The sequence below is a fragment of the Bison bison genome, unplaced genomic scaffold (genome assembly GCF_000754665.1).
Source record: "Bison bison bison isolate TAMUID 2011002044 unplaced genomic scaffold, Bison_UMD1.0 scf7180017864495, whole genome shotgun sequence".
NCBI lineage: Eukaryota > Metazoa > Chordata > Mammalia > Artiodactyla > Bovidae > Bison > Bison bison.
Window position 1 is genome coordinate 6,726,501 of NW_011495054.1, and position 11,775 is coordinate 6,738,275.

The window sequence follows — 11,775 nt, forward strand, 5'->3', positions numbered from 1 at the left end:
TTTTTTTTTTTTTTTTAGTTGCTGAGTAGTATTCCATTGTGTGAATGTACTACAGTTTGTTTACCCTTTTACCTATTGAATAAGCTTCCAACTTTTGGCAATTAAAAATAACAAATTAACTTTTTATGAAACACAAATATGATCTAAAGTACTTCAAGTAAAGAAAAAGTTGAGCTAATTCGGTACCTTGAGCCTTAAAAAATAACTCTTTTACCTTTGTATCAAAAATTTCTAATTGAGTAGTCAGCTCCTAACAGTGCTCAAGAGGTATGTGTAGAGTGGTTGAATATGAAAAAGGTAAGGAAGTATGGAAGAGAAGAGGCTAAAGACTATATCATATAATATTCAGATAATTTTTGGAAAATGAGATTGTCTAGAAATTCAGCTGGAAATTTGAATGGGCACTAAGATGTTTAGGGCTCTGAATTCAACCGTTAATTTGAGAACACTCCAGAACAAAAGTATCATCAAGCTGGCCCAGAGGTGAATAAACATTTCTCTGTTTTAAGTGCCACATGCCAAATATTTTAGGGAAAATAGCAGTAAATGAAACCATTGCCTCTGTTTATATAGGGCATACATGAATGTGGAAAAAATAACTAGGAAGGAGAAAAATGCGAGTTAGGTTATGATGAATGCTCTGAGTTTTATTTTTTATTTTTTTTTTTTGTCACATTTTTAATTTTTAATGTCAAGCTTAAAGAAAAGTTCCAAAAATAATACAAATAATATCCATATAACCTCTGCCCAGATTTTTCACTTGTTCTTATCATTTCACCCCATTTCTTTATTATTTGTCTGCTCCCCACCCAAAAAGTTTTTTCTAAACTCTTGGAAGGCCTGCTGCAGATATCATGGTTTTTATTCCCATGAAGTATCCCACATACTTCAGTACATATTTCTGAATTTCCTAAGAATAGAGATATTCGGTTAATAACTGTAATAGTACAGTTGTCAACTTCAGTGAAGCCTATTACGTTGATTTTTAAAAATAAAGTTTTATTGTAAGATAGCCATGCCCACTCATTTTTGTATTGTCTGTGACTGCTTTCACACTACAGCTGCAGAACTGAGTAGGTTGAGTAATTACAACAGAGACCGTATGGCCACAAAGCCTAAAATATTTAGTCTGGTCCTTTGCAGAAAAATTTTGCCAACTCCTGATATAGCATATCCACATACGTGTATAATCACATAACCAGTGGTTCTCCACCCTGGTTGTACAACAGAGTTAAGAGCCCCTGGTGTGATTCCAGTTCCTGGTGAGATGGAGTAAGCACACTTCACCCTGTCTCTCCTTCTGAACACAATAAAAACCCTGGGCCAAAAATGCATGGAGAGCTATCTAAGGACTCCAGCAGGCAGGTTAGGGAACTCACAGTGACATCAAGCTGGTGGTGAGTGTCCCCTTGATTTTACTTCTGATACGGCCTCCAGGACAGCCCCAAACCTGGAACTGCACAGCAGGTGCAAAGAAGCCTTCTCTGTGTGGTCTGAGGAGCAGGAAATGGGGCTGGCAGGACGGAGAATCAGGGAGTTCCCACAGGACTTTTCCTTTCCCCACTAGTAATCCTGTGGCTTCAGTAATAGCAAGCACAGGTGCCTAAATCTCTGACCAAGAGCCTGAGGGGAACCCTGACGGCTTTTGTTTTATCTTTAGTCTCTCTCACCACTTGGCCCAAGAGGCAGAATCTGCCTGGTCAGGTGCCTGCTAAAACAAAATACTAACATTCACCACAGAATTCAAGGAAGACTCACAAGAGTCTCCACAATGTACTATGTAAAATATCTGGGATACCATCCATAATTACTTGACATGTAAAGAAACAGGAAAATCCCAAAGACTTGCATAGGAAAAGGTAGTTATTAACAGATGCCAACCCTCAGTGACTCTGAGGTTAGAATTATCAGATAAAGATTTTAAAGCAGATAGTAATATGCTTTAAGAAATAAGTGTGAACATTATTGAAGCAAATTGAATAAAGTCTCAGCAGAGAAACAGAAGATATAGAAAAGGACAGAATGTTAGAACTAAAAAATACTATAACTAAAATTTTAAAACCCACTGGATGGGTTTAGTTAGGATGGAGATGACAAAGAAAAAAGTCAGCGAATTGGAAATAGATCACTAGAAATAATCCAGTTTGAGCAACAGAGAGAAAGAAGAGTGGGAGGAAAAGGAGGCTTAGCAGAGCTTTAGGGACCTACGGGACAAAACCAGAACATTAGTATCATCAGACTCTCAGAAAGAGAGAAGAAAGAATGTGGTGCAGAAAAAATATCGGAAGAAATATTGGGTAAAAACTCTAAATTTGGCAAAAGACATAAAATCACAATTTGAAAAGCTCAGAGAACTCCAAACAGGATGAACTCCAGTCATCACTCAGACACATCAAAATCAAACTGCTAAAATACGAAGAAAGAAAATGCCTTGAAAGCAGCCAAGGAAAAAAAATGATACTATATAAAAGAACAATTATGTGTATGACTGTGGATTTCTCATCAGAAACCATAGAGATGAAAAGGAAGTAGAACAATATTTTTTAAATGCTGAAGGGAAAGAACTCTATTTCCATGAAAATAACCTTCAGGAATGAAAAAAAAAAAAAAAAGACTTTTTTTTTTTTTTAAGTTTTATTAAAGTATAAAGAAGATAGAGAAAGCTTCTGACATAGACATCAGAAGAGGGTAGAAAGAGTACCCCTAAAAAAAGACATTTTAAGATGGAAAAAAAAAAGAGAATTAGTTGCTCTAACAGAAATACTAAAGGAAGTTCTTTGGGTGGAAGGGAGTTGATAAACCAAAGCGAATCTTGGAACTTCAGGAACGAAAGAACAACAACAGAAATGATAAGTATGGATAAATACAATAGCCTGTTTTCTTCTTAAGTTTTTTAAAAGTATGTATGACAGTTTAAAGCAAAAGTTATAGTATTGTATGGTGTGGTTTTCAGCATGTGTCAGTAATATATTTGATAGTTACAACATGAAAGGGGAGAGGGTAAAAGAAATATGAAGGTAAGTTTTTGCACTTTTCTTAAAATGGTAAAATATTATTTCTAGTAGATTGTAACAAGTTTTGCATATTATAATCCCTAGCATTGAAAAAAGACTATACAATCATATATGGTCAGAAACTCTAGAGATAAATTAAAATGGAATGTTAAAAAATTATCCAAATAATCAAAAGATGTTTTGATTCAAAATACTCAAAGAGAGCAAAGAGGAGAGAGAGGAACAAAAACTGTGTTGTGAGAGGAGCAAAACATAAATTCAGAAAATAATGGTATTCCTTTACAGATCTTATTAGCATTTATACAAATGAGACTCTGGCTTGGTTTCTGTTTCAGATCACAAAAATGGACAGCACTTTATAATACCTCAAATGGCGGACAGGTAAGGCCATTGAAATACCAATCAATTACATCTGTCTCGAGTATTTTCCTTGGTTGTTTAGTGTATAAATGTATTATATTTTGTGTTTAACAAAGCCCATACATTTTTCTCTTTTATGGCTATGCACTTTGGAAATAAGACGGCTGTAAGTAAACCACCATATAAAATTTTAAGTTTGAAAGAGTGCAAGTAACAAATTTGCTAATAAGAAAATCAGAGTCTGTGATACTGTGGTAGTTCTAGCCAGCTGTGACAGTATTGTGTCTCTAGAATTATCACAGAATATTTCTGTGTTATTAGAGAATATATCCTCTGTCTATAATAGGGATCAACAAATTTTGTGGTTGTTGTTGTTAAGGGCTAGATAGTAAATACTTCAGGCTTTTTGGGCCACACACCCTCTGCCGCAGCTACTCTGCCAGTTGTAAATGAAAGCATCCGTGGACCCTGTAAATGAAAGTCGTGTCTGTTCCAGTGAAACTTTATTTCTGGATACTAAAATTGGAATTCAATATAATTTCCACATATTACCAAGTATCATCTGTTGTGTTTTTTCCCCCAACCACCTAAAAATGTAAATTCCATACTTAGCTCAAACAAAAAGGGGGATTATAATCTGTTGACCTCTGGTCTATAAGGTCAGATGAGATCATGGCTGTAGAAATGTACTTTAAACCCTTATATAGCTAATAACCTTTGCACAGATCCTGTCAAGAGTTTGTGAAAAGATTAATTGCTATTCCATATGTAATCTTGCCATTCTGGTTTCTAACATTCTGCCCCTTTTATATTTTTCTTCTATTGTGCTGTTAAAAAAAATACTTTAAAAATTATGATTTCTCACATACACACCCTGGGGACTAGCATGGCATAGTTTTTGCCTTTTGGTTAGTAGGTGGTTATTTTTCTCTTTACCATGAGAAATGTTTGCATGATTGTGGTATTTTTAGGAGATAGTCTTACCAAGTTCTGTTCAGTTTCCTCACTGACTATTGGGCTAAAGAATTTTGACCTCTGACCTTGTCCATGAGCTGTAATGAATATCTTGATCCCTTGGCTACCTTAGCCTTTTACAGAGCTCATGAAAATGGTTTTATTTGTTTGCTTATCAGTGTTGTACATTTTCTTAGCAGCCTGGATTTGTCTGAATTGGCAAAAGCTGCTAAGAAGAAACTTCAGTCTGTGAGTATCTCTATTTCCTAGTGAACTCCCCTATGGAAAACCATGTGTCCTAATACCTTTTCTCAGCCTGTTACCTAGTACATCAGATTACTTTGTTTCATGCTCTCAGACATTAAATCAGAAGCAAACCATCAAGTCTGCAGTAAAGAAGAATGGAAGTACTAAGTTTAGTACATCCAGTTCACTGGCTCTGCTTCAAATACTGCCATCTTTCTTCAAATACTGGGTATTATTTTAAAAGTGAGGACTGTGCCTTTGACTTTTAGAAAGTTGTTTCTCCCTGTAAGAGAGTTCCCTAGTTTCTCTCAATGTAAACTAGTAAGTGGGGCACTCCTTGGGATGACTTCCTATGGCCTCGTAGGATGCTAGAGACTGATAAAAAGCTCACTGCCATTTGGGATCCAGCCCCCACTCACTGTCAGGCATGTTCTACACCATTCATCAGAGCTTTGTAAAATGTAGGCTTTTAATAGCCAGTTCTGCCCCGGCTGTGTGCTCAGAGTTTACCCAGTTCTTCAGGTCACAAGCTCACATTAGTCTGCGTGTTTCTTTCCAGCCTGTCCATTTCAGCTTAAATCAGGCCCCTGAGAAATCTACTCCTCTGGGAACACAATCTCTGTGTAAAGTCCCCACAAATGAAGCCTCACCTGGCGCTCCCCAGCCATTCTAAGCACCTGATTCACCCACCTTAGCTGTTCTCTGTACTCTCAAGATCAGAACCAGGATCCTTCTTGTCATACCTTCTAAGGGCATCATTCTGCTCTCACTGTCAGTTCTGGCCCCTCTTCCCCTCTGGTTCCCACTGTGTGTGGGTGTGGGAGGGCACATTTAACTATTTCTTTAAGGGTTAGCACCCTCTCAGGCCACCTTCAGGTCTTCTTTCTGGAACCCTCTTTTCCCAGCTGTCCTCCCTTTCATCATTCAAGTGGCTGAAGTCTGACCACATTTGCAATGTAGGTAGGAGTATTCTTAGAGCTCAGCTCTGAATTCGCAGCTCTCCTAATTCATGTCTTACTCTTCACCCTCATTTTTATAGAAAACTCTTTACTAGAACTTCATATAGTACTAAGTACTACATAATACATAAAATGAATTTCTCATTACTAGCATTTACCTGTAATATGCAATAAATGTATTTTATGCAATTTGTTTGGTGTCTCTGTGTTCTGTATCTGCAGTTCTGTGTGTATGTGTTTTTACTGCCTTTCTTAAACTAAGGAGGTCCTGTAGTTAAGATAATAAGCTTTGGAGTCAGCATTGAATATTCTGTGTTTCCTTTTAATTACTTACAGTATGTAAGCCAGTTTTTATTTTAAATAATAAAAACATTAAAGAGAAAACCCCAGCTCCCTTGACTATGCTGTTTTGCATTTGCTTGGCTGAAAGTTGGGGTTAGGTCTGTAATATCTCTAGATGTTAGAGGCGCTAGATAAATATCTGGGACAAAGTCGAGTGTAGCTCTCCAGACCCTGGGCTCTGGGTCAGACTGTTCAGGTACAGATCTCGGCTCAGATGAGCTCCGCACCGCTCCGTGCCTTGATGTCCCCTCCTAGAAAGCAAGATGGTGGTCCAGCAGAGCTGCAAGTCAGAGCTGCTTGGTGAGGGTCAGCTCCCCACACCCTGTGGTCTCCTCCTCATATCAGTGACAGTTTAGTGTTTATCTTACAGTATCTCCGTAATGAACAGCTGGGAGAAATATAAGATGACTAATGTATTCCTTGAATTCATAAATTTTAACATTTTGAGAGAAACTTGCATCTCCAGTCCCTCACTTCTTGGCTCTGTGACTTGAGGCACGCTAACTTCTGTGCCTGGGTATCCTTCTCTGTAAAGTGGTATAACTGTAGTTCCTGTCTTCGGGGAGCTGTAGTATTTACTATCATGATGATATTAGCAAGGCACCTCCAGTACAAGCCCTCAGCAGTATTGCTGTTGTAGTGATTGTTAGTAATAATAACATTAGCTTTTTAGCCCCTTGGAGGAAGCACACTGGGTATTTATGATGCAAGTTCAGTTTCCCAATCCTTCATCACCTTATCCAGCAAAAGTCTCTCAGAGCTGACTTTTAATTATAAATGTAGTGTAACCACGCTAGAGAAAATCTGGAAAATAGAGAAAGGGAATCATCTTCATTTACTATATTTTTTTTTTTCATTTACTATATTCTTAATAAGTTCAGGCTCAGTATTTTGGTATATTTTTCTTATTCTGGTTTCAGATGCCTGTCTTTTTTAACTGAAGCATAATTACAGAATTGTTTATTCTGCCTGTGTCACCTAACAATGTACTGTAACCATTTTAACAAGTCCCAATGAGGTGTGCACGGCTGCTGCTAAGTCACTTCAGTCGTGTCCGACTCTGTGCGGCCCCACAGACGGCAGCCCACCAGGCTCCCCCGTCCCTGGGATTCTCCAGGCAAGAACACTGGAGTGGGTTGCCATTTCCTTCTCCAATGCATGAAAGTGAAAAGTGAAAGTGAAGTTGCTCAGTCGTGTCCGACTCTTAGCGACCCCATGGACTAAAGCCCACAGGCTCCTCCATCCATGGGATTTTCCAGGCAAGAGTACTGGAGTGGGGTGCCATTGCCTTCTCCGGAGGTGTGCACAGCCAGGTTTAAATTCTGCGGGAAGTACCTTCTGGTCAGTGAATGAATGGATATTTAGAGTCCCATCTCAGTGCTGGGGCCTGTGTGGGGATGAAGGGAATAGTAGAGAATGGAACAAATTCAGCATCTGCCCTCACAGAGCAGGGCAGTGGTCACCCCGGAAGTAACATCCACTGGGCAGCAGGGTTTCATGAGGGAGGAAGTACAAGCAGAGCTGGGGCCAGCCTGGCGGGGGCTTAGTCTCCATTGGTTTGAGGAAGACCTGGCTGCTGCCAAGCGGGCGCCCCAGGCCGTGGAGACTGTTTTGCTGGGACGCTACACGGTGTACTGATTAGACAGGCTGTCCTTGGTAGGGGATGCTCAGGTAGTTCTTTGGGGGTTTGGAGGACCCCTACCTACTGAGGATGGAGAAGGAAATGGCAACCCACTCCAGCGTTCTTGCCTGGAGAATCCCAGGGACGGGGGAGCCTGGTGGGCCGCCGTCTATGGGGTTGCACAGAGTCGGACACTGAAGCGACTTAGCAGTAGCAGCAGCAACGTACTGAGGAAGACAGCAGAGAGACTTAACCCAGAGGTCTGGGTGGTATTTTCCTGCAGGGCACGTTTTATCCTCTTGAGATGGCATGTTTTGACTTCTTTATCCTACCAAGGGTTTAAGATCCCTTACAATGGGGGTGGGGGGCACTGGCAAACATTTTCCAGAAAGAGCAGAAGAGACTTCAAAGTGATGTCATGCGACGAGTGGAGAATGGACTCTTGTCTTTGAGATTCGCACTTTAGCTGCCTTGTGCATCTCTTATCTGCATGTCTGGAGGGAGGCTGCAGCAGGTGGCAAGTGTTTTTAGAGGATCTGTACCATTTTGGAAATGCTATTGTCTGTTTAACGCTGGGTATTTGCTAAGTAAGTGCTGGCTTTGGATAAGACGTTGGAGGTAGAAGGGTGAATAAGTCACAGTCCTCACTCATTCTCCTAGTGTTAATTCTTGTCCCTTGTGTCCTGATATGTTTTTGATTTCAGCTAAGTAATCATTTGTTTGAAGAACTTGCCATGGATGTGTACGATGAAGTTGACAGGCGAGAGACTGATGCAGGTGACTTAACATGTGGCTCTGTTTACTAAGCTCTGTTACCATAGGCAGCAGCAAGCTGCCAGCCTCAGTGTTTCTCCTTGCCCAACTCCTGCTGTCCTGATAACACGTGTGTCGACTTTGACTCTTGTGTATGTTGGCTTTGGAGTGCACTACCCCAAGTCTCCCTAGTAACGCGGGAGCCGCGGCTCTCAGAGGAGCAGCAGCGCCTGTGGTGATGAGATTCTATCTCTGGCTCTTTCCTCTGGCTAGTCTGGCTTGCCACGCAGAACCACAGCACCCTGGTGACCGAGACAACCGTCGTCCCCTTCCTTCCAGTCAATCCCGAGTACTCATCGACACGGAACCAGGCAAGTGGCCGAGTCCAAAAACACACTAGTAGTGATCTTTGAGGAATGACTGATATTGTGGTATTTTATTTTCCCAGGACAGGTATTTAAAATGTTTTTGACTGATTAAAATGGTAATATCCTTTATGTACCAACACACACATCACAAATTGATAAGAAAAGCAACAGAAGTTAATAAGTGACTGAGAAAGAATATAAGACAGTTCACAGAAGAATTACAAATGGCTTTCAAACACCTTTTAAAGAAATATTTCACCTCATTAGTAATCAAAGAAAGCAGCCTGAAGTCAGTAATGAGTGTTTCATCCATCAAATTAATAAAGTATATGATAAAGGAGACTCCACACTGGTAAGGATGTGGCATTCTTATGCTACAGATAAGAGTTTAAATTGCTACAGACTGCAGAAAGGCAGTTTGTTAACTGGTTACAGAGGTCTCAAAATTAACTGCATCCTTTCACCCAGGATACCAAATAACTTCCATCCAAATACCTTATTTGGGAATATGTCCTAATAAAATAAAAGTACAAAGCTTTATGCATACTTTCATTGAAGCATTGTATGTAATGATAAAGCACAGAAACCAAGCCTAAGCATCCATCAAAAGGAGAAAAGTTGAATAAATGATGAAATTCTTTTCATTTTTATTGATTAATGTTTATATATAGTGATAGAGTCCCAGCATCTAAACTGTCTTGAAATTTAAAAATCTATCCCTTCAAGTTGATTTTTAACTAGTAGGCCTATTTCAAAACAGAATTGATAAAGCATTAAGTAGAACCATTTCGTTTCAGTTCACAAAAAGAAATATGCCTTGTGAGAAATGTTACATCATTCTATTATGTAAATGGTTTTAAACTATACACAGAAACAAAGTTTGATTGAGTTATGGCTGTGATTGATGGTACTTTGAGCATGCTGGAAGGCCTTTGCTGAACTCTAACAGTAGTCTGACTAATTTTATGTGAACATGTATGTATTTTTATATCTGGGAATATTTCCAATTATTTTCTCACCCTCAGGGCAGACAGAAACTAGCTCGGTTTAACGCCCATGAGTTTGCCACTCTGGTTATCGACATTCTCAGTGACGCCAAGAGGAGACAGCAAGGCAGCCCTCTCTCTAGTTCAAAAGGTAACTGTTTCAGACCTCTAAATGTTTGCTTCTTTGGCCTTCTGAACTTCACACACGTGTTAAAGTTATAAAAATAATTAAAGCAGTCATCGATACCACAGCGTAAAGCCCTGTTAAGTTTTATTGGTACTATGTTGTGATGACAAGTTTCTCTCTCTGAGTCCTGGTTGAATATCTCAACATTATTAACTGTGATTCACATTTATCTTATATATGAGTTTTTACCCCTCAGTCACCTGCCTTCCTTATAAAGTTGCATTCTGAAATTAATTCAGGTATGACTTAGATCTTGTTAAAGGATATCTGCACTGAGAATTTTTGGTGTTTAAAGTTGGGAAGAGAGCACCTCGCACATATTTCCAAGGTGCCCTTCAAGTCTTGTTCAGTAGCTCAGGGTCCTGTCTCGGTGCTTGAGAACACACTTCCTCCCCAGCCCTGATACTGTATTTTTGTTGTTTTCATTTTAAAATTTAAAAAATGTGAACCGGAAAAATACATTCAATAAGAATTCAGTTTTTCAGTCAACATCTTACCCCCAAAGATAGTAATCATTAACTGACAGCAGTTTGTCCTTCTTGATTTTACTGACTCAACCAGACATAAACAAGTTCTAAGAAACTCGATTAAATTTTGGTGAAGGTGCAGTGATAAGGGTCCACTCATAAATTTGAAGCCTTAAAATGTATAACTTCCTTTGACTTGGTGGGTCCATCTGTAGGTGTTAATTGAGGAGAATTAGAGATATTATATGTATGATACATATTACACTGGAAACAATAGAGCAATGGTTAGTTTCATATTTGAATAGGGCACACTGTTTTTCAGGGACTATGTAATGATATAATATAAAATAATTAATTTTTTGAAGAAGGTTTAGTATCATCCTAGTTTTGTAAGGAAAACATTTATGTACATGCATATGTACAAATGAATATAAAGATGCCATTTATCCCCATTACTCCCGGATCTCATATTTGCCAGTTCACCTATTCATTAAAATGTATTACCTTGAGAATTCCCTGGCATCCCAGTGGTTAGAACTCTGGGCTTTAACTGCCAAGGGTGCAGGTTCAATCCTTGGTTGGGGAACTAAGATTCTGCAAGTTGCATAGGGCAGCAAAAAGATAAATAAATTAAAAGTTATTACCTTAAAATCTTACACCACTTTGATGGTAATTTGTGGATCTGTACAGTGTGGTAAAAAATTTGAGTCACCCAAAACACATGTTCCCATGTGAGACTGAGCAAGGCCACACTCTTCCTTTTATTTCAGCTCTTATACTGTAAGCAAGTAGCCTTTTTGATACTTATTTAGTGCTACAGTTTTCACATTTTTTGATAATTTCACTGTTTAAAGTGGTCCCCAAGTACAGTGCTGAAGAGCTGTATAGCATTCCTGAGCACACAAAGGCGGTGACATGCCTTACAGAAAATACATGTGTTAGATTAGCTTTGTTCAGGCCTGAGTTACAGGGCTGTTAACCATGAGTTCAATGTTGATGGATCAATGATATATATTCAAGATGTCTTTAAATAGAAACGCATGTGAAACAAGGTTATGTATTTATCAGTTGACAAAAATGTGACCAAACATTTGCAGGAACCTTACTGTATTTCCACTCAGAACAGTGGTTCAGTATTTGCTGATTTGTTCTTCACAGCAACTTTATAGACCGTGACTGCTACAAATAGTAAAATCTGTATGTATTTGTATATGCTTGGGAAAAAGACTGGCAGAAAATAGAACGACATGTATCAATAGCTATGAATGACTACTCTTATCATTCAGTTCAGTTCAGTCGCTCAGTCGTGTCCGACTCTTTGCAACCCCATGAATCGCAGCACGCCAGGCCTCCCTGTCCATCACCATCTCCCGGAGTTCACTCAAACTCACGTCCATTGAGTCGGTGATGCCATCCAGCCATCTCATCCTCTGTTGTCCCCTTCTCCTCCTGCCCCCAATCCCTCCCAGTATCAGAGTCTTTTCCAATGAGTCAACTCTTCACATGAGGTGGCCAAAG

At 39.3% G+C, this 11,775-nt stretch overlaps 1 protein-coding gene across 7 annotated transcripts in view; it reads left to right on the forward strand.

Annotated features, from left to right (window-relative positions):
- The window catches only part of GIT2 (G protein-coupled receptor kinase interacting ArfGAP 2), a 41,697-nt gene that overhangs the window by 12,029 nt on the left and 17,893 nt on the right, over positions 1 to 11,775 (forward strand). For 6 of the 7 annotated variants that reach the window (XM_010828649.1, XM_010828651.1, XM_010828650.1 and 3 more), the window contains exons 8-12: positions 3,350 to 3,395; positions 4,526 to 4,577; positions 8,201 to 8,273; positions 8,523 to 8,620; positions 9,643 to 9,754. In XM_010828649.1, the coding sequence (XP_010826951.1) occupies positions 3,350 to 3,395; positions 4,526 to 4,577; positions 8,201 to 8,273; positions 8,523 to 8,620; positions 9,643 to 9,754 (381 nt within the window). The remainder of the gene's footprint in view (positions 1 to 3,349; positions 3,396 to 4,525; positions 4,578 to 8,200; positions 8,274 to 8,522; positions 8,621 to 9,642; positions 9,755 to 11,775) is intronic. The other variant, XM_010828653.1, reaches the window with a different exon arrangement.